This window comes from Urocitellus parryii, chromosome 1, assembly GCF_045843805.1.
Source record: "Urocitellus parryii isolate mUroPar1 chromosome 1, mUroPar1.hap1, whole genome shotgun sequence".
Classification (NCBI taxonomy): Eukaryota; Metazoa; Chordata; class Mammalia; order Rodentia; family Sciuridae; genus Urocitellus; species Urocitellus parryii.
The window spans coordinates 154,600,500-154,623,689 of NC_135531.1; the positions used below are offsets into that span (position 1 = coordinate 154,600,500).

Genomic DNA, 23,190 nt, shown 5'->3' on the forward strand with positions numbered 1-23,190 from the left:
ATCTTTCGATTTTCATATATTCCCTACCTTTTCCATTTTCCTCTCTGGCTTCTACATACGAGAGAGAAAACATCTGGCCCTTGACTTCTGGAGTTTGGGCTTATTTCATTTGATATAACATTCTCAAGTTTCATTCATTTTCTTTTTTTTTTAATATTTTATTTTTTAGTTCTCGGCAGACACAACATCTTTGTTGGTATGTGGTGCTGAGGATCGAACCCGGGCCGCACGCATGCCAGGCGAGCGCACTACCGCTTGAGCCACATCCCCTGCCCTCATTCATTTTCTTGCAGACGACATAATTTCATTCTTATGGCTGAATAAAACACCACTGTGTATCTATAGCCCATTTTCTTTATCCATTCATCCACTGATGGACACCCAGGCCGGTCCCGTAGTTTGGCTACTGTAAATGTGCTACTATAACCATGGGTATGCACGTATCACAGCTGACTTTAATTTGGGGGGATAAATGCTGAGGAGTGGTATACTGGGTCCTATGGTGGTTCCATGCCTGGTCTTTTGAGAAACCTCCATCCTGTTTTCCATAGTGGTTGTGCTAATTTACAGTCCTACCACGCTGTTCTGCTTTTCATCCTAGACTAGTTTGTATTTTCCAGAATTTTCTGTAAATGAGTCATACAGTATAGTCTTTCTCCTTGTTGCCTTTTTCTGATAAAGTGTTTCTGAGGTTCTTCTGTGTTATTGTATATGTCCCTGGTTGTTTCTTTACATTGTTGAGTAGTATTCCATTTTATGGCTTACCACATATCCCTAACCATTGGGTTGTTGTCAGCTTAGAGTTGTTAAAAAATAAGCATAACATTGATTTTTTGAGGTGAACCATTGTTTTATGTTTCATAAGAAAGGGGAAAATCTTCCATAAAACTGTCATTCACTGTGTTTTTTGTTTGTTTTTTGGTTTGGAGGGTACCGGGGATTGAACTCAGAGGCACTCGACCACTGAGCACATCCCTAGCTCTATTTTGTATTTTATTACAGACAGGGTCTCACTGAGTTGCTTAGCCTTGTTAAATTGCTGAGGCTGGCTTCGAACTCCTGATCCTCTGGCCTCTGCCTCCAGAGCCACTGGGATTACAGGTGTGGGCCACGGAGCCTGGCTGCACGGTTTTTTAATTAATTAAAAATCATTATTTCATACTTGTTGAAATAAGCCTTGCAAACTTGGATTTTGATTAACTCGCATGTCACTTTTATTTGTGCAGAAACACAAAGGAATATGTAAGCAAGACACAGCAGCCGCGCTCCTAAGCCATCTTCCTGTTCAGAATCCAATACTTTGGAGTAACTTTTTAACTGAGTTATCAGTGTCTGTGCTCTGTGCCGTTAGAGCGTCAGTGATGCCCCTTTTTAGGAGGACTCACGAAGGACTCAGGGCCGTGCTGCTGGGCTCAGGCCAGCCAGGCACCTGGGTAGAGCTAACCTACTTTGGACTCCTGCCTGGGGAATGCTGCTCAACGGGTCTGTTCGCTGCCTCCTCCGCCCCGCTCACCACTGTGTGCTTCCTAGGGATTAGATATGCTCCGCTCAGACCTCTGGGGTTTATCCCAAGCCGGTGACATCCATTCCGCCAGTGGCAATACTGGTGCCTCAGACATCGGTGCACACACAGTAGTGACAGCTGTATCAGGACAGCAGCCCAGCTGACAGCTGTTATCAGCCTCAGTCGCACACCCCACGTCAGACGTGTTTAAAGTGCACGTCTTAGAAGTGGTGGATGAGCACGCATGGGAGCTGTGACAGAGCCTGGCACTCTGTGAACGCTCCATGAAATTCGATTTTCTTCTTATTACTTTGACTATTAGGCCTTGCTTTCCTCTTGGACCAAGGAGGGAGGAGGCGCTGGCCTCACAGAAGCATGGTAAAGATAAAGGAAATGATTTATTTTCTGTAGCGCATATGATCCAGAGCCTCGTACTCAATTGGCGTCGAGCAAAAGTGTTCTGGTGATTTCTCACTCTGTTGTGGCCTCCCTATGCCCTGGGCCTTTGGGAAGAGCAGGCCGGTTATCAGACTTAAAAAGGCCGATGCCTGCAAAGAGGGCCTTAGGGGTGTCAAATCCCAGCTTCCTCAGGACAGAGAGGGCTGGTGTCTTGCCAGAGGGCAGCGTCAGGACGCACACCCTTCCAGCACTGTTGTGAGGGACCCTCAGGCGGCCAGGATCCCAGTGAGGGCTACACAGACCAATTCTGTTTCTAGAAGGGCCAGACTCTTAAGCGACGTGGCTGTGGTGAGTGTCAGAACTCGAGGAGGAGCAGAAGATTCTAGAAGGGCCACGTTTCAGGGAAGGCTGAGCCGCAGCCCTGCTCTTATTGCTGGGAAGACTCTGGGAAGCAGGTACCTGGGGATGCAGCTCATGGAATCAGAAGGAATAAAGCTGGGGTTGAGTGTCCTCAGAATCCTCAGCCGAGAAGGGGAAAGGACTGGGGCTGTGTGCGGGGATCTGAGTGGGGTCATTTCCACGTGCTGATTCATGGAGTCCCTGGAGGAACCGTGGGAGGCAGTTTTTCTTGACTGCTACCTGTGGGGAAACTGAGGCTCAGAGCAGGGAAAGGAATGGGCTGATGTGAAACAGGCCAGTGAAACTGGGCCCTTTCTGTAGGGCACAGAACTTCTGAAACCTAACAGCTAATCTGTGAATGAGACTGAAGCAGGCTGGAGCTGCCTGGGGGTGAACCAGGTATCCCAGGGGCTCTCTTCTGCCATGGTGTCGGGCTCGCAGGCTGCCCTCCAAGAAAGTGTGATCAGAATGAAGCGCCCATCTCCCCACCTCTTCTCTCTATGAATGGGAGCTTTGTGGTCTCATCCTGGTTCCCGTCAGTCAGGGGAGTGGTATTGGGTAGGCCAGGAACAGGTGCAGCAGCTCGTTCCTGGAGGCCTTGCCGACCCCTGTTGCATTTCACAGGGAGCTGACCCCAGTGCCAGGCTGGCTTGATCTCTTGGTGTCAGGAGTGTGATGCAGGCCTGGGTTTGGTCCCCAGGTTATAGTCTTAGCTGTGTGGCTGGGCCCTTGGGTGGCACTGGGCAAATCTTTTCTCTCTGTGCCTTGGTTTTCTCGTGGGGAAAGCAAGACGATAATTGTCAAATCCCCATAGTGTTGCTACTTGAGGAGCCTCATTTGGACATCAGTGTAAATAATGAATCACTCTCAGTCATTGACCACTCACTGTGTGCTCAAGATGCTGCTTCTTGTATTATCTCATTTAACCCACAAAGAACACTGTGAAGGTCAGAATGGGACCTATCTCAAGGGGTTGTTATGAAGACGAAATGGGTAAAATTCATTTTTTGTATTGGTGCGTTATAGTGTTACATAATGGAAATGAGTAAATATTTATAGAGAGCTTGGAACAGTTGCTGGTGCAGAATGACTGCTCAATATTGTTATTTTTTCCTGTTTTACAAATATGAAAACTGAACCACAGAGAATTTAGTACCTTGTCTAAGGTCACACAGCTAGAAAATGGCAGCACCTGGATTCAAACCCGGAGGGTCTGGCTCCAGATCCCCAAGCTCTTCATTGCTCCCCTTTGCCACCTCTTGAAAAGGCAAGACACAGGAGGAACACTAGAGAGATCGGGGTTACCGAGGGCAATTTCCCCCGCAAAGGCATGCAAATTCCATGTTTAAAATATAGCACTGCAGAAGACCAACTGTCATGTCTACAGGCGGAATTCAGCCTGCCGGAGTCTGGTGAGCACCTGGCCTGCTCTGATCCGGGATCTGGGGGTCAGAGTTATGACCCTAGACCACAGCAGGCAGCACATGCCCTGAGCTGCAGGAGATGGGATGAGCTTAGTCCTGGACACAGGGAGATGGAGGCTGAGGGAGGGAGCAGGTGTCTGATCCCAGGGGACCCTGCAGGGGCAGAGTGAAGACAACCTCCCAGACTTGGCAGAGGCTAGTGAGCGCTGGCCTGTGGAGGCCCAGCCTGTAGGTGGGGAGGAGAGTGGGCGGGACAGTCTGGAATCTTCCCTCCAGCTCCCCTTCCTCCTCTTTTCCCTATAAAAGAATTCCAGGAGTGGGAAGGCCAAGCCAGGAGGGCCTCTGGATGCACCAGCCCAGCCAAGTGGGGAGGCCTGGGAAGTCCACAGGTGGAGAGGCAGAATGTTGAGAGAGGGGAATGGAGAGAGGGAGGCAGTGCTTCAGAGAAAGGGAACCTTCTCCTTCAGAGAGCAAATGCCCAGAAGGACCCAGAATGGCTGCCGGCTCCTGACCAGGCTGGTTTCATTTCTGAGCAGAGCTCTCCCAGGCCAGCTCCTCCAGGAAGGGGACAGTGGGCACAGTACAGGGCTTGTCCGCCACACAGGCCTGGATAGCTGACCTCCTTCAGTTTCCCCATCATGAAAACAGGTGCGACCCTGACTCTCAGCAGCCAATGCTGAACGTGCCGTGGGCTCAGCACAACCCATCCTAGCAAGGTGGTCACTCGGGGCAAGTCAGAGGTGGCTTGCTAAGGGACAAGCTGGTAAAGACAGTGCCAGTGCCCAGACGGCCAACTCCAGAGCCTGTCACCTGCAGCCACTGCGCTGCATCTCCTGGGGTGAGGAAGGAGGGTGGTGGCAGCTGACGTGTGTAAGTCAAAGGGCGACTCGATTCTCCGTGCACAGACACCTCTCAGCTGATCACATTCATGGGCCACTTTTTGGACGGCTTGTTCCATGCCAGGCCCTACGCTGAGCACTTGATATATGTTATCTCCTTTAATCCCACAGCACCCTGCTAAGACTGGACTTCTCATGCATTTCACAGAAGGAAACACCCCTGAGCCTGGTTACCTAACACCGCCGCAGGTGGAGCCTGGGTTTCAGCCCGGCATCCCATTCCTGAGCCACACTGCCTGGCCCTCATCCGTGAAGGACCACTGCTGTCCTTCCCTCTCCCTGGACCCCTTCCTCCTCCTGCCCTCTGAATCACACCCCCTTGCTGGTCTGTCCCTTCTCCCAACCCTCGAGTCTTGGCGAGCCTCCTATTGAGATCCCTGCCTCCTTTAATGACCTGGGTTCACAGCCTCTGGGAATATCAGGGCCACCTGTGCTGTCATGGAATGTCGTAGGGATGGTTCCCTGCCTGGTGGAAGTGCAAACCTTGGCTCTGTGCCAGACCCTCTGCTCTGAAGGGTAGAAACCAACGTCTCCCGGTGCCTAGCCTGGGCCTGGGCTGCTGCGTCTCTGCCGTCAGGGTCCATTAACTGGGATGAGGGAGGAAGGAGGAGAAGAGAGGGTGGGGAAGGAGCTTCTTTGGGTTGCCTTCCGTGGCTCAGCAAAGGGGTGACACTCGGGGATGTAAGATCTGAAGTTCTTTCCAGGGGCTCCATAGCCCCCCAAACCAGGCCTTAGAACCTCCCCATCACACCCCATTCCCTGTGGGCTGACTTCTCTCCAGCCACACGGGCTGCTTTTTTGCTCTTCAAATACACCAACATCACTTGACTGGCAGCTTCCCGCCCTATGGTCCCCCTTCCAAGGTCCCCTCTGAGAGCCTTCCCTGGACCCCCTGCTCCCCTCTGCACTTGATCTCCACGCCCTGTTCTTTTCTGAGCCTCTGAAATGATGGGGTTGATTTGCTTCCATGGGGGTGTGTCTCCCCCTTAGACCACACGGCAGGTCCTGCCTGCTCTGTCCACTTCTGCAGTCGGATCCTGGAAGCTACACCATGAGCTTCGCCCGTCCTCATGCACTTGTGAGGTGGTCAATTTTATTGTGCCTGGTTTGTGCGATGAGTGGATAAAGGTGCTGGAACCCACGTTGATTAAACAGAGGCAGGAGACCCTCAAACATGGGCACCTTCTTCCTTCTCACCCTGGCCTTCGGGCACAGAAGGGGCAGGGGCAGCTTGGCCCTGGTGCCTCGCTGTGGCCGCAGGTGAAGGAGTGTCACCAGGTGTTATGAAATCGAAGCTGTGGGAAATGTGCCTGAGGTGGCCCAGGGCAGGAAGAACCAGCCTGCCCACTGTGCCCAGGCAGGGAGGAGAGGTTCTGCCAGGGTCTGGCCAGTTCTTGGCTTGGAGTCGGAAGGCAACAGTGAGTTGGGGTCAGCGTCCAGCTGGTGGCAATGAAAAGGTGACTGGAAAACTTGGGCTTGCTCAGGAGCAGTAGGCACTTAGGTTACCTGTCCTCAGACCCAAAGAATCACCACCCATGACGGCTTGACAGAAGCCTTTCCACTCCTCCTGAGAAGACCACGCCCCCTAGACCCTGAGTGCCCACTATGGCCATGTGTCCCTGGAACCTTGCCCCTCAACCCATTGGCAAGCAGCAACCAGCTGCTCCCCAGCAGCCCCAACTCCTGAGCTGCTTTCTGCTCACCCCTTGAGCGGTGCACCTGGCAGAACCTCCCTGTCTCCAAGGTGACACATCCGGGCTGTTTCCCCAGGAGGGCCAGTTGTGAAACACTCAGGAATGTCTGCACTCCTTCTGAGATTCCTCATTGAGAAGAGGCAGCGCTCGCTCTTGCCTGGCGCCCTTCCCTGCCGTCCTCGTTCCTCTTGCCCCTCCAGCATCTGGGTCATTTGATGTCATGATTGGGGTTTGGGGGCAGCCCAAGATGTGGAGGCTGGAGACTGGGACCAAGCAGATCTGGCTGGGAAGGAGCTGGGGCTGGGAGTCCCCAGCAGGCCCCCAAGTCCCGGCCACATCTCAAAGCAGACATCTCTTCCCAGTTTGCATTCTTGGCACCTGCACAGGGTGGAGTGCTGCAGGCCGAGGAGCACCCACAGATCCCCAGGAGGAACTGTCCTTGCCACTCGCTCGCTGACAGGAAGAGTGAGTGTGCACGAGTGCGTGTTTTAGCTCAATGCAGCTAAGACACGTCTCTCCATCCTGATTCTCTGAATGACACGTCTCTGCACACTGAATAATTCATCTCCCTCTCGGCATTTGTTCCAGAGAGAATCTTGCTGTCCAGATTTCTTGTTAAGTTACACAGTTCTTCCCATACCAGCTTTTCTCTTCCCCATGAAGAGCTCTCTGAGAGCCCAGGGATCAGTCCTCTGCCCACCGCCCTATGACTGCATCCCAGGGGAAGTCAAATATCAACCCGAAGCCTCTCTCCTCTCACCCTCTCCTTCTAACTTTGGGTCCTGTTGCCTCGCTTCCTTTATTCCCTCTGGTTACCCTGTCTGCTAGCACAAAACAGCACACCAGCCCTGGTGGGACGTCTGCTTCTGTCACATTGCTGACGCTTGTAGCTCACATGCGTCTGAGCTCTGACTTTGCAACGTGCAAGCCTGGAACCATCCATGGAGTTGATGGTTTTCTGGAAAAATGATGCATTTTTGGTGTTTCAGCCCTGTCCCCTAACCCTCATTCCCATCCTGCGTGGTGGGAGCTCAGCAGATAATTTGTGTGGAGGACTTTGAAACATCTCATTGCTGTTCATGGAAGAGCCATAGATTGAAGATCTTTGCACTGAGATCTAGAAATCCAAAGGTGTTCCTGTGCCCCCCACTTGCTCCAGACGTCCCTCTCATTCAGTTTCATCCTCTGTCCCTCTGGGGTTGCTGGGTTCATTTTCCAGATGGTTCTGAGGCTCAGTCTATCTTGTTAATATTTATTAGCAAAGCTTAGGTCTTGGAATCTGGCAGTGGAGCTTCAGGAAGCCTGGTGTTTAGTAAGCACATGGCGTGGTTCTCTGTGGTTTGTAAAATCAAGTGAGAGCGCCTATGACCAGACAAGGAACATGAAGATACATAACATGCTTTCTAAGCCTGGAATGAGCTATTGTTCAATATTTTAATCATAATTAATGTACGAACATTACAGAGGATCTAGTTTTAAGAAAAAAGAAAAATATTTAAATTGCATCCAAATCCTTATACCCAGATAACTCTTCAGGTAGCGTTTTTAATGTGCATCTTAACAGTTTCCCTCCAAGTTCAGTCTGATTCTCTACCACTGTGCCTCAGTTTGCCAATCTGTAGAAAGAGTACAAAGCAGAGCCCCTGGGGCCTCCAGAAGGGAGGGGGAGGAAGTAGGGAATATTAGAATAAGTGTCTTAGGCAGAGGCAGCAATGGGAAGAAACCAAAGTGGCTATCTAGAGCAGCCACTCCTGCTGAGTCCCATGTGCCTGGATTCCTGGTTCCCCATGATCTGATGAAAATACTTGATAAATGGTTTGTAAGAGTTTTCCAGGCTTCGCAAGCCTTTGTTGGTTTAGTTGGGTGATTTGCCTATTTGATTTAGCCACTAAGATCACCACCACTTCCCTCTCCATGAGATGGGACAGAGAGTGTAGTTATTGCCAAAAGATAAGTTTGACTGGGCTTGTCTAGGGAGGGACAGCAGTGGGTGCAGACAGTTGGGAACCATTGCAGTCAGCAAATAAATACTTCTCCTTGGCTCAACTCACAGGGGTGGAGCATCTCCTGTTCTAGATGCTGTGGTAAGCCAGCTTTTTTCAGGGCAAGTGGGCAGTGCAAACACAGGAGAGAGCCAGGGTAAAGACTGGAGACCGGGTGGCCAGCAAGTTACAGGTGGGAAGGCCAGAGATGACTGGAGTCCAGGCCAAAAAGCCAAGACTTGACCTTAGAGCTCCATCCTGCAGACCCTGAGTTAGAGATGTGGGAATCGAGGCCCAGAGTAGGAAGGTGACTGGCTCAGGCACCTACCAAAGCCAGGACTCAAGATAGCCTCCTTCCTAGGGTGACCTTGTCTGATGCTGCCGCAGAATATGGTCACCTTCCCAGAACAAGGGGGATGGCGGAGCTGGTGGCATAACAGTGCAGAACTTCTGGTTCTGTTGGGCCAGCCCTGAGGAGCAGCAGGTCGCAGGAGCTTGGGGGACTCTAGGCTGATGGAGTCTGTTTCTCCTCTCCCTTGCCAGGTACACCAAACCGCTCACCTTTGCTGACTGCATTAGTGATGAGCTGCCACTGGGATGGGAAGAGGCGTATGACCCACAAGTTGGAGATTACTTCATAGACCACAACACCAGTAAGTTCCCGGCCATCCTGCCTCCCCTCCTCATCCAGCTCCCTCCCCACGCCCACCCCCCTCCAAATCTGGAAGAGCCACAGCAGACATTCTCCACGCCAGATTGTGTTTTGTTTTATGAAGACGTAGATAGAGATGTCGATGTGGCTATAGATAGATAATATATGCTCATGAAAAACAACAGTTTAGAAGAATTTTGCTTCGAATGTAAAACTCCTCTTGTCGTCCACCCCCTCGATTTTATAGAGGCCGCCATTGCTAACAGTTTCTTGTGTATCATTTCAGACATTTCCTGAACCTATGTGATTGTGTGTATGTATGTATACATGCATATATTCTTTTTTCACATATATAGATTTATGTGCATCTTGCCTCCCTCCCTAAAAAAAGTAGATGTGTCATTGTCATTGACAGACAGTTTTGGAGAAGCCAGAGCCCTAGAAAACTCTGAGCAGCTTGTACGTACATGTGACCATAGTGGATTGGTCTGCGTGTGTGTGTGTCTCTGGCCCACTGTGCCAGCCAGCCCACCCTCACTTCATATCTGTGGTCCCCAGTACAAAGATTCCTTGCATCTCTGTTGCTGGGACGATGATGGAGGAATCGCTTGATAAAGGGGGAAGCATGTCTGACAGGTGGTAGAACCTGGAGAACAGTTCTCCAGCTGGAGAGCCCACGTGTGTCTGGGTTTCATCCACCGTGCAGCCCCCTTAGCCAAGAGCATCCCTGTCCTTTGAAGTTCGCTGACCCATTTGTCCATGTGTTCGGAGGAAAAGGGTTTTCCTGATTTGCTTTTGGTTATCGGAATGATAGGAGTCTCTTTTGGATTCCTTCCTCTTTTAAACAAGAGGAGACAGCAAGGCAGTGGGTGGGATGTGCCTGGCAAAGTCTGAAGAGTAGGGCACCAGCTCCTTAGGGCACCTGCTTATGGAGCGCATGCTCTGTGCCATGCACAATGGTAAGCGCTCCACAGCCATTATTACCTCCTTTAATCCCCCAGTTACCCCAGGGGGTGTTACCATGACTGTCCTCATCTTATAAATAGGACCTAGAGGTGGTAATCGGCTGCTCAAGACTCAGAGCAAAATGGTGGCTGAACTGCGGCTTTGCTGGGGCTGGAGAGTGGGGTCGTGCTTCTGAGTTTCATTTACCTGTCATTGCAAGTTCTCCTAGTATGGTGACTGTCCCATTCATTTCCTGAGCCCCAATCCTTTGCCTGGTGAGACGCATAGTAGGTGTGGCCTTGACTTTTATTAAATAGAAGAGGGCATGCGTGCATGAATGCACGAGGTGGATGAATGAGCAGACTGTGGTGGGTACCAAAGTGTACAAGAGTTTCTGAGAGACAGCTAATGGCATTAATTGCATTGTTGGGGGTAGCAAAGGTCTTTATTAGCACTCAGGATTGTGTCCTGGATAATGAGAAGTAAATATGCCTAATTGAGTGTGTGTGGGGAATGAGGTTAGCGCTCGGCGGGCTGCTTGGGCTGTCGGGTTAAACGCTGCTGTACCGCTGTACGGAGCCCTAATCAGCCCTTTCCTGCTTCTAATTGCTGAGAGCATCCCCCTCATTAAAATTTCATGGCAGGAGTGGGATTTTAAGGTGCTTCTGGGAGTTGCTGGAGAGATGGAAGGAAGCAAGGAGTAGCAGGCCATGGTGAATGTATCCTTGAGGGGCTGAAGGCAGACACAGGGTGTATGCAGGGAGGGGTGATTAAAGGCACCACAACTGGAATAATTCTGCGTGGTAGTTTTACTAGCTGTCAGGCTGTGAGCTCTCTTTTGGTATGCAGGTGATGTCACAGGGTAGAGGAAACCACTTCTGCCAATGGAGCCATTGATATGAATTTAGCTTGAATGTGAGCTTTGAGACCCGAACATCTGGAACGGTGGACTCAGACCAGTCTTTTGTGTATGTGTTGTTTGTGGACTGAAACCCCTCTCCAGAGTTATACATTAGGCCAGGCGCAGTGGCGCATACCTGTAATCTCAGCGGCTCCGGAGGCTGAAGCAGGAGGATTGTGAGTTCAAAACCAGCTTCAGCAAGGCCTTAAGACCTGTCTCTATAAATAAAATACAAGAAAGGGCTTGGGATGTGGCTCAGTGGGTAAGCATCCCTGGGTTCAATTCCCAATAACACACACACACACACACACACACACACACATACACACACACACACACATACACACACACACACACACATACACACACACACACATAGAGTTATAGATCAGCATAATCAAACAACAGTTTACTCATAAATTTACCATCTAACTTTCATTCATTTAGCAAATATTCATTGAGCATGTTTTCTGGGAGCTGGGAATACACAGGAGTGTAAAGTGACAAAGATCTTTTCTCTTATAGAGGTTTCATTTTTGTCAAAAGAGACAGAAAATAAACTGAATGAACAGATGATGTAGTATGTTAGAAAACCTTTTGTACCATGGGGAAAGAATGTGGGGTCAAGTGTGTGACTGGGATGGTCAGGGAGGGATGGTGGTGACGGTGGCCAATGACAGTAAGAAATATGATCTTCAGGAAAGAAGAGCTTGTTGAGACCAGGAGATCTGAGCTAGAAAGAGGTCAGGTAGCCATTCAGTGTAGAGAGCGAAGCTGCAAGGTGTGATTGATCACACTTAGTTCATTCAGGAGTCAGTGAGCCGGGCAGTGTCCACACAGTGAGCGAGGACCAGGGGCGAGGACATCGGCAGAGGGCCACCAGGTGGTTTTTCCCCTTTTACTTGTTAAAAATAGGGAATCTTTATACTTGTTTTTCTCTCTGTAATTTTTCTAATGATGTGTTTTCTGAGTACTGTATCCACAGGTTCTGCATTTGTGGGTTCAAGCAGCCTTGGATTGAAACTATTTGAAAAAACATTGCTTTTGTATTGAACATTCACATTCTTTTTTCCTTGTCACTGTTCCCCAAACAACACAGTGTGACAGTTTCTTACATGGCATTTACATTTGCTAGGTGTTATAGTCTAGAAGTGACGTAAACCATACAGATTCATGTACATATGTTGCATATAAATACTACCCCAGTTTATTTTAATTTTTTTGGTGTGGGGGGGTGGTATTTGATCAACCCTAGCCCTTTCTTTAAAAGTCTTTTATTTAGAGATAGTTGAAAAGGATCTTGCAAAGTTGCTGAGGCTGGCATTGAACTTGCAATTCCCCTGCCTTAGGCTCCCAAGCCACTGGGAATACAGTAGGCATGTGCCACCGTGCCTGGCTCACCCCATTTCATATAAGGACTTGAGCACCCATATATTTTAGAATCCTTGGAAATCCTGGAATCAATGCCCTGTGTAAACCAAGGGATGACTGAAAAGAATTAAGAAGTCAAAGGTTATAACACTTTGTGGACTTTGGGACATCTCCCTCAATTAATGAATCTTCGTAAAAGCTCGCATCAGTCCACTGTACCACAAGTTGTAAGTGTGCTGGTTTCCTCCCGCCTTCCTCAGAATGGGGCTGTCTTCATTTCTTTTGATTTTTTTTTTTTTTTTTTTTTATTAGTTGATCATAGGTTTGGCCCGTGTGGTGCCAGTGTTGAATGTTTTCCAGATGTTCGGCTGTTTTAAGACAGTTGCTTTTGTTGTTATTGTTATAGCTTTTGGAAAATACAGTGCTGTTGCCTTGTGGGTGTGTTTGCAGTGCGTGTGTGGGAGGCCGGTGGGCACACAGCTCAGGAGTGTGGTACTCCCACTTGCCAGCAGCACATGCAGAGGTGTGGCGCTTGTGCAGGGATGGGGAGGAGTGCTTCTCAACCACAACTTCACTGAGCCAGCCCAGCTCCTGTTGGAAGTGGCTATCTCCCAGGCAGAGGGATATGAGGGAGAAAGGGATGGGGACATGATGGTTTAGGAAGGAAAGTTTTTAGTTTGATGAATTATACATTGTTGTATAACTTCAATAAAATCAAACGGGGCTGGGCGCAGTGGCACATGTCTTTAATTCCAGCAACTCAAGAGGCTGAAGCAGGAGGATCAAGAGTTAAAAGCCAGCCTCAGCAACAGCGAGGTGCTAGGCAACTAAGACCCTGTCTCTAAATAAAATACAAAATAGAGCTGGGGATGTGACTCTTTGGTTGAGTGCCACTGAGTTCAATCCCCAGTACTCCCCCAAAATTTTAAATTTTATTAAAAGCAAATGAAGAATAGTTGCCTATGATGATCTCTAAAAGTCTCTCCAGGTCACCTCTTTTGGTGAGATAGACTTGAGGAAGAACAGTGGTGGCAGAAGGGCTAGGCTAAGGGAGGGACCCCTTAACAGTGACCAGCTCAGCACTAACAAGCATGTGACCTGACCATTGAGGCAGCTTTTAAAAAGTCAGTGCTCTTCAAGGATGGTCTTCAGCAGTTGCTGGTATAACTGGTATCCACATGGAAACAATAAAAAAATACACCTGCACTTTATTGCTGCCTCATGCCATATAGGAAAGTAAATCAAAATGGGCTATGTAAACACTAACGCATGGAGAAGTAAACACAGGAGAAAATTTGCAAGAGTTTATGGTAGGCAAAGGTTTTTTTTTTTTGTTTTGTTTTTTACTGGGGACAAGTTACAAAAAGCACTTACCCAAAAAAGAACAATTAGTAAATTGAGTTTCATCAACTTAAAAACCTCTGTTTTTCAAGAGAAAAACTGAAAAGGGAAGCCACAGATGAGGAGAAAATGTTACAATATATCCCTCTGACTGTTATACAGAATTCCAATAACCTGATACCAAGCCCAGCAAGCCAATTAAAAAAGCAAAAAAGGCAAAAGATATTCTTGCGCTTCCTAATGAAGAAATGCACATAACCAATCGACACATAAAATTGTGCTTTACATTGTTGGTTTCAGGGAAATACAAATTAAAGCTACCATGAGGTACCACCATATACTCATTGAATGACTTAAAAATTGACAGTTGCAATCGTTAGCAAGCCTGTAGAGGAACGAGGACTCTGATGCTGCTGTTCTGGGGAGAACACAGATGGGGAAAAAAGTTTGCTGTGTCTTGTAAAATTCAACATATATTAACCCATAAACCAGCGGCTCCACTTCTGGGTGTTTTTGCTCTGAAGAAATGAATACATGCCCTCGCAAGGACTCATGCATGTGTGTTCATTCCAGTGTTGTCATGATCCTCCACAGTAGGAAACAACGTAAAGGTTTATTGAAAAGTGAATTGTGTCGTATTTATACAAAATAATAGTGTTCAGCCACAGCAAGAAAGGGACAGCTGAAGCCATGACAGAAATGAATCTCAAAATCCTGACGATGGTCCAAAGAAGCAAGACCCAGAAATCTGCTGAACGAGTTTGTCTATTGTCAAGGTCTAAAACTGGAAGGGGGATGGTGGGGGTGGGGGATGGAGAGGATTGACTAGGAAAGAGCACGGGGGTATCTTGAGCTAAAGGAAATCTAAAAGTGATTGAAGTGGTGGTTTAGGATGTATGCATTTGTCAAACTGCACACCTTAAACCACTTCATCGTGTGTAAACTGTGCCTCGGTTGGAGTTTATTTAAACCACACATCGATTCCTACTTCCTACTACACACCAATTTTATGGACATCTCAGGGTAGTTCCACTGTGTAGCCAGGTTGAAGACCAGTGTTCTGGTGTGAGTGTGTGTTGTGTTTGTCTGTCTGTGCACCCAAGCGTCTGTTTTGGTTTACACTACAGGGGAGAGGAGGGGCTACCACAAATGGTAGGAAAGCCAGCTGACTTGGCCAGGCCATCAGTTAAGGGCCCCACATACCTTTGTATTACAAGGAACAGAGTTTAGGTCTGAGGCCAAAAGACATGTGGACTCCCAGACTCTAACCAGAGCATCCCAAGGAGGACCCACCCAGCTGTGATGGAGGGCCCCTGTCTGGGGACCCACATTCCATCCAGCTTCTAGCAGGTGGCCTTGCCCAGAGCTCAGCTTCCCCCTGCCAGCCTCAGTGACTGTGGGTCCCTTGGTGTTGTCATCTCTTGCACACTGGTTCTCACCTTTGGCCATATGGGAATTGTCTGGGGAACTTCATAAACCACCATCACCTTGTTCACCCTCCAGAGGTGGCCCTGTGGTCGGTCCAGGTGTGGGGCCTGGGCTGCAGAGTTTAACAATTCTCTGGGTGAAGAAACTTGTGCATGCTAGGCAAGTGCTCTACCTCTGAGCTACACCTTAGCCCTGTGGAAGGTCCCCGTGCCCTATTCTGATTGAAGAGTTCTGGGGCAGGGTTTGGGCCTGATTTTGTTTCTGGAAACTCATTAGCTGATTCCAATGTGCAGTGAAGACCCCAAATCACTAGAGGAGGCTCAGTGATTTTTTGAGAATTGGGGAAAAGGGCTTTCATAGGTGGATTTTTGAGTATAGAAATCAGCAGAACCTTTTAGAAGGTAGTTTGGTAGCATCTATTCAAATTTAAAAGATGCATAGTCTTCCTCTTTTAAGAAATTTGCCCTTCAGAATCAGCACAGATTCATAGAAGTATGCTTTTAAGACTCATCACTGTACTATTAATTGTAAAAGAACTGAAAAGAATCCAGATGTTTCCCAATAGAGGTCTGGTTCAATAAAACCTCATACCATACCGTGGAGTACTATGCAGATCTTTAAAAGATCATACACCTATAAAGAACATGATACATCTCCTGGAGGTGAAAGCAAGTTGATGATCATTATATCTGACATGGGCCATGTTGCAGTAAATATAACTTTCTATTATTTACTTATTTGTGTACAGATAACTTTGCATATCATAAACAAGGATTTTTAGTAATGAGGGGGCACCCTCTGTTAGTGTTGGAGTGATGGAAACTCTCACTTCTTTACTTTGTAACTTTGTAATTGTAGAATTTTTCTTTTTCGTATCTTTTTAATCATTTTTTTTTCAATGAGAACTATGCACGTATTTCTTTTTGTAACACAGCCTTATTGAATCCAGGGCCTTGCACAGACGAAACAAGCACTCTGCCCCCCGAGCAAACCCCTAGCTCTGAAGGTTAAAATTTAATTCTCAGAGCCAGGCGTAGCACTGTGGTAGACCAGTTACCTAGAGCCACACGGCCCTGGGTCCCATCCCCAGTACCGGGAAGAATAATTGACAGACTTAAAACACATCTTGAGCCTGGCCAAGACACACCAAGCTTCTTTTCTGTGGCCTGTGCCAGTGGGTTAGTCGCTGCAGGAAAGCCACAGTCCCCTACCCAGCCACCCTGCCGCCCACCACTGCACACGCCCCTCCTCCTCCTGTTTCTCTTCTTCCTCTTCCTCTTTCTCCTCTTCATCTTTTTTTCTTTCTTCATTTTTCTTCTCGTTCTCCTCCTTTTTCTTCTTCTTTCTCCTTCTTTTTCTTCTTCTTCTTCCTCCCCTCCTCCTCCCTCTCTGGCTGGCTCCTCCCTCTTGTCTGGTTGAAGGGATGGAAAGCTGTTCTCATGAGAAGCAATTCTCCAGTCCCTGTCTGCAATCTTCACACCTATTTTCCTTCTCAGAGGGAGGAGGAAGAGCTTGCAGAATAGCCAGTCACAGACACGAGGAAGGCTGGCCCGAGGCAGGAGTTGAGCTTTCCTTTCACCATGGTTTGCTTGCTGAACCTGGACAAGGTGCTTCACAGTTTTCTTGGGAATGGTGATAAGAGCCCATTATTCTTCTCTTAACAGGTGCAGAAGTAGATTCAGAAAAGTTAAGCCACCTGCCCTTGGGAACACAGCCATTGTGGCAGGAATGAGACCCTGGCTCTCTGTTTCTTTGATCCTTCCCTCCTTCACTGGAGAGGCTCATGGGTCCTCAGAGGAAGGGAGCTGGAGGGCCTAGAATAGGAGGCACAGACTCATATGTCCTCAAAGGCACGTGACATAAATGAATACAGCAGACCTGGTCCAGAAGAACGGAGTGCTGGGGCCAGTGGCCAATTGTGATCCCAAGATGGACAGATCTTTTGAATGACCCAGAAAAGTTTCAAATGAAGATTTTAATGAATGTATCTCCTTATTTTTACTTATTCATCATCAGTTTAAAATTAGTAATACTCTGGGCTAAGCAAAAGCCTGCCTATAGGCTGGTTTCTCAGGTGGCATGATTGTACGGTCTCTTCACCGACAACCAGGAGATAACTGAGGATTCTTTGATATTCCTTTGCCTGCTTCTTGTCTGCTAGGCAGCTGGGTTTTTTCTTTCTTTTCTTTTTTTTTTTTTTTTTTGCAGTACTGGGCATAGAACCCAGGGCATTGTGCAGGTGAGACAAGCTCTCTACCTCTAACCTACATCCCCAGCCCTTTTTAAAATTTTATTTTGAGGCAAGGTCTCAATAGATTGCTAAGGCTGGCCTCAAACTTGTGATCCTCCTGCCTTAGCCTCCTGAGTGCAGGTGTGAGCCTTCATGCCCATCTCAGCTGCACTGAAAGAATTTCTTTTAATGTTTTGGATTTTCATTGTTCATGTTCGTTATATACCTGTTCTTAAAAGCCTAAAAAAAAAAAAAAAAAAAAACCTACTTCCCAGTTGGTTGTTAAGATTTTGTTTTTTCCTCCTGATCATTTTGAGAATGTATATATTTATTTTATTTTGATAAATACAAAATTATTTATTCAGTTTGCAGGTTCATTTCCATTTGCTTTTATTTCATAAGCACACTTGCATTTTGTTAATTTTCCTTCAAAGGCATTATTAGTGGCTGCATTATACTGTGCGATGTAAGTAAAACATCTTTATTCAAGCAGTTATTTCCTGTATAACCTTGAGCAAGTTAATTAGCCTCTCTGTGCCATATTTTTCTCTTTTGTATAATGGGGATAGGAAAAGAATCTACTTTATAAAGTTAGTATAGGGATTGAAGAAGTAAATACATATGAAGTTCCTAGAACAATGCTTTGTAGAAAGTAAACATGAAGGATGTACTTGATGCTTCTTATCGTGATTTTGTACAAATGCATCTTTGCTTGGATTTTAAAAATTATTTTTATGATAAATTATTCTAGAACGAATGATTGGTCAAGTTTATTAACTTTTTTAAGACTCCTAATTTGCATGGTCAGGTAGCCCTCTAGTAAGACTGTTGTAATTTATTTTTCTATCAAGCTATAGAGTTTCTATTTCTCCGTATTCTCTGACATAGTTATTCCTTTTCTTTCCTCTTCACTGAAACAGATGAAACTGATGACCTTGACCGTCTGTGATGCCCTTGGGCCTCTGTGTCTTGCTTAGAACTCCAGCTTGCTTTTCCTTCCGGCTGTTCTCAGAGATTGACGTTTAGTGTGGAGATTGACAAAGCCTCTGTTGGTTTATTTTCTATTTATGTGACTAATCCAAATGGAGGCTTTGTCATTCAGAGATTTTAACCCATTTACATTTATTGTGAGTTTCTATGCCTTTTGCCTTTGTTTTCTGGTGGTGAAGATTCCACAGGCAACTAACCCAACCTTTATTTCTCAGATGCTGACTTAGGATCTCTGGGTTCTGTTCCAGAAACCACTCAGATTGAGGATCCCCGGGTACAATGGCGGCGGGAGCAGGAGCACATGCTGAAGGATTACCTGGTGGTGGCCCAGGAGGCTCTGAGTGCACAAAAGGAGATCTACCAGGTGAAGCAGCAGCGCCTGGAGCTCGCGCAGCAGGAGTATCAGCAGCTGCATGCAGTCTGGGAGCACAAGCTGGGCTCCCAGGTCAGCTGTGAGTACCTCCCACTGTCCCTGCTCTGCCAGTACCTACCAGGAATGGCCATGCTGCGTGCTGCCAGCATTGCTTCTCAGTATGTCTGAAATCTGCCCGTCCTTCTCCATCCTCACTCCTCATTTAAACCACCCTCCTCTCCACTGCTCCTCCTGCTCCTAACCTGTGCTCGCTGAGATTCATTGACCATTTATATTGGATTGTATTCCATTTCCTGTGTCCATCTTAGAATGCCACCCGGATTGTGCATCTCCTTGTTTAAAACCCGTGAGTGGCTACGGGAGGTGGGGAGCAGAGAGAGGAGTTTTGGTTTGTGAAGATGACAAAGTTCTTGAGATAGTAGTGATGGATGGCAGTATCTTCCAACAACGGGCATGTACTTAATGCCACGAACAGTACCTTGGAAAAATCATTAAAATATACGTTATGTATATTTATTGCAATGGGAAACCCAGCAAACAGCCTCCACAGAGGCCCACAGAGCACTATGTGATCAGGCCCTGCTGCAACCCGGCCTCCTCTCCTGTGTTCATCACTCGGATGCAGATGCACCACTTTGCTCCCACCCCAGTCCTATGCCCTCAGTCTGCCTCCTGCTCTGTCCTGCAAGCTCCACATCTGGGCCTTTGCATTTGCTTTCCCTTCCTAGGAGGCTTTTCTCTTGATTGATTTGCAAGGCAACTCCTCCTTGTCCTTGAAGCCTCATCCTCAGACCCTTGCCTCTGAGAGGTTTGCTCTGACAACTCTGTCAAAAGCCCCCTTCCTGATGGGCAGGCTAACGTGCCTGTAACCCCAGCTGCTCAGGAGGCTGAGGCAGGAAGATTGCAAGTTCGAAGCCGCCTGGGCAACTGAGAAAACCCTGTCTCAAAGTAAAATAAAAAGGGCTAGGGATGTAGTTTGGTGGTAGAGTGCTTGCTTAGCATGATCAAAGCCATGGGTTCCATCCTCAGTACTTACAAAAAAAACGGGGGCCCCCTTCCCCACCATGGCCTCGACGTGGCTCTGTGGATCTTTCTCGTTGTGGGTTTCCAACATGTCTGCTCCCATTGTATGGAGGCTTTACAAGGGCAGGGCTCCTACCTTCCCTATTGACCCTAGCATCCCCAGGAGGGGAGCAGGCAGGCCAGTGTCCCCTTTGTCTTTCTGTCCCAGGGCTGGGAGTTACCAGATTGGTAGCTGTCCAGGATCACAATGACCTTTTTGTCTCTTACACTATTTTTAAATAACCAAATATTTCTGTGCTTGCTGATGAGCACTCATTACACAGCAGCACTCCACTATAGTCTGATCAATTTGCAAGGCAACTCCTCCTTGTCCTTGAAGAAGGACTGTTTTATTCCATCTTCATGACAGTTCTATACCACCCAAGCACAGTTCAAGCACTAATTTAAGCTTAATTCACATCCCCCTTTAACAGATAAGGAAACTAAGGTTTAGGATCAATGCTGTTCTTAATGGTGAGTCACAGCAGTAAGTTTCATTTTATTATTTCCCCAACACATTCAGTGTGGCCTTGGGGACCAGCCTGAATCCAGGGTGTCAGGGTGGCTCTGGCTTGGTTGGGTCACTGGTCACTGGTCCTTTGTGAAGCCCTTGCTCTGGAAAGTTCATTCTGCTAGCAGGGTGGGTCAAACCATGATGTGTTGCTCGCTGCCCCAGCCCTGCCCTTTTCCTCGGCCACTCAGGAAAACTTCTAGAATCTCAGAGATGACAGAGAAGAACTATATTGCATTCATTAGCCATTTCTGGGTCAGGTAATGTTCTAGAGACTGCCGTGAATCTGTCTTAGCCTGGGCTGCCATAACAAAATACCCCAGACCAAGGACCAGGGGCTTACGCTACAGAAATTTTTTTCCTTGCAGCTCTGGAGGCTGGATATCTGCTACAAAGGGGCTGGTGTGGTCAGGTGCTGGTCCAGGCTCTCTGGGCTTGCTGACGGCAGTCTTCTCCCTATTCCTGCACGTGACTGAAAGAGAAGGTGACAGCTCACTCTCTGTTTCTTCTTGTAAGGTCACTATCCTATTATGGCAGCCCTACCCTCATGACCTCATCAAAACCTAGTTATCTTCCTGAGCCTCACCTCCAAATACCATCACTTTGGGGCTAGGGCTTTCACACATGAACCCAATGCCTAGTGTTATCATTACCACCATCCTGGAAAGGAGATATTATTGCTTCTAGTGAAACTTAGGTTTAAAGAGATAAAGAGGTTTCCTCCCCACCCCGTCCCCAAGTTCCACTGTTGGAAAAGGAGCAGACATAAAACAAGGCTTCCCATTGGGCAGGATGTTTACATGGTCCTAAAGTATTACCCCCCCCACCAAGTTTCTTTCTAACTTCAGAGGGTAAAATGCACTTTTCCATTGGAAATTAGCAGCCACCACTTTACATGGGTAGTGAAATTAGCACCAGCAATAACGAGGCCAGTTGACCTCATATGCCCTCCAATGTGATGTAGTGAAAACATCACCAAATCCTTCACAGAAATATTACATCTGCTTTCATGAATGCAGCCAGATACACAACATGCAGTAATCTGCCAGGTAATTGGCCTAGATCTTGAGAAGCCTAAAGCAACCTACGAGCCAAATGAAATGCTGGCGTCCTAAATAAGACGACACACTGGGGAAGAAATGGCCATAAAAGACATTCTCTGACCATTGCAAAACTTTCTTAGGTGTAATAATGGCATTATGGGCATGTGGAGAGTGTGTTTTCAGAAGGTGCATGTGCATCCTGTCTGCAACTTGTTCTGAGAAAGATCAGGTCTGGGGAAGTAAGAGTAACGAAAAAGGGGAAAAGCTAAGCCAACTGAGCACATCAGCGGATGTCAATGACACGTTGACCATTTGTTGTAGGCTATAAACCAGGGACCGACTGAGAGGAAGAATTGGGGTGGGAGGTGGGATAGGTAGAACAAATGTAGAAATGTACTGAAAACTGGTAAGTCTAGGGGAGGATGTATCAATAGTCATTATATTTTTCTTTAGTGATAAGTGGATATAAAGTGTCCAAAATTAAAACTCAGCTGGGGGAAAACAGACAGATACTGCAAGAATGAAGTATTCGCATGACAAACGCTTTGGCAGGAGGTGATGGCCAGGGGTCTCTGTGGTCAGAAGGCCTGGGCCTCAGGGTCTGCTCTAGCAGCACGGAGCATGTCCTCTTAGGGAGCATATGTGAACTCTCAAAATCTCAGATTCCTTATGTTGTTGAAATACTATGAGTGCCTTCCTCTGGCAGGTCCATCTTAAGGTCTCTCAACTGCAGCATGGTTGACATTTAGGGCTTGGTAGATCTTTGCAGAGGCTACCCTGCATGTTGGAGAATGTTTGCAGCGTCCCTGATCTGTACCTACTAGATGCTGGTAGCACCTTTCACCCCCAAGTTGTGACAAACAAAATTGTTTCCAGACATCTCCAGATGTGCTCTGGGAGTGAAAGTTGGCCCCAGGTGAAAAGCAGTGGCCTAGAGGAAACATATAGAACAGTTTCCTAATAACTAATGGCTCAAAAATATTAATAGGAAACACAGTTTGAGAGTGTAGATGTTGGAAGCAGATACCTGGGTTCCAACCGAAAATATGCAAATTACTAGCCATGCAGCCTCGAGTTAATGATGCTACTTCTGTGCCCAGGTTTCTTCAAGTATAAAATTGATCTCATAATAGTATCATCTTCATAGAGATATTATGGGGGCTTAAATTAGTTAATAAAATACTTGGAATAGTATGTGTCACATTCTTAAGCTGTCAGTAAATAATAACAATTATTATTAATTCATTGGCATTGTCAGTGACAAAAAATTTTAACAGATTCCTGGGAGCATTAAGAATACAGGCTGAGCTGATAGAAGAAAAAGTTGGCTATGATTTACATATTGTGGGGTCGGGCTCCAAATTCCTTAATAGGACACCCATAGCACAAGAGTTAATAACAAGAATCAACAAATGGGACTTACTTAAACTAAAAAGTTTTTTCTCAGCAAGAGAAACAATAAGAGAGGTAAATAGGGAGCCTACATCCTGGGAACAAATTTTTACTCCTCACACTTCAGATAGAGCCCTAATATCCAGAGTATACAAAGAACTCAAAAAATTAGACAATAAGATAGCAAATAACCCAATCAACAAATGGGCCAAGGACCTGAACAGACACTTCTCAGAGGAGGATATACAATCAATCAACAAGTACATGAAAAAATGCTCACCATCTCTAGCAGTCAGAGAAATGCAAATCAAAACCACCCTAAGATACAATCTCACTCCAGTAAGATTGGCAGCCACTATGAAGTCAAACAACAACAAGTGCTGGTGAGGATGTGGAGAAAAGGGTACTCTTGTACATTGCTGGTGGGACTGCAAATTGGTGCGGCCAATTTGGAAAGCAGTTTGGAGATTCCTGGGAAAGCTGGGAATGGAACCACCATTTGACCCTGCTATTGCCCTTCTAGGACTATTCCCTGAAGACCTTAAAAGAGCATGCTACAGGGATGCTGCCACATCGATGTTCATAGCAGCACAATTCACAATTGCTAGACTGTGGAACCAACCCAGATGCCCTTCAATAGATGAATGGAT

The 23,190-nt window shown here is 47.1% G+C and overlaps 1 protein-coding gene across 2 annotated transcripts in view; it reads left to right on the forward strand.

Moving 5' to 3' along the window:
* The window catches only part of LOC144254498 (protein KIBRA), a 156,237-nt gene that overhangs the window by 55,795 nt on the left and 77,252 nt on the right, over positions 1-23,190 (forward strand). For both annotated transcript variants that reach the window (XM_077797745.1, XM_077797744.1), the window contains exons 2-3: positions 8,845-8,954; positions 18,408-18,611. In XM_077797745.1, coding sequence (XP_077653871.1) covers positions 8,845-8,954; positions 18,408-18,611 — 314 coding nt within the window. The remainder of the gene's footprint in view (positions 1-8,844; positions 8,955-18,407; positions 18,612-23,190) is intronic.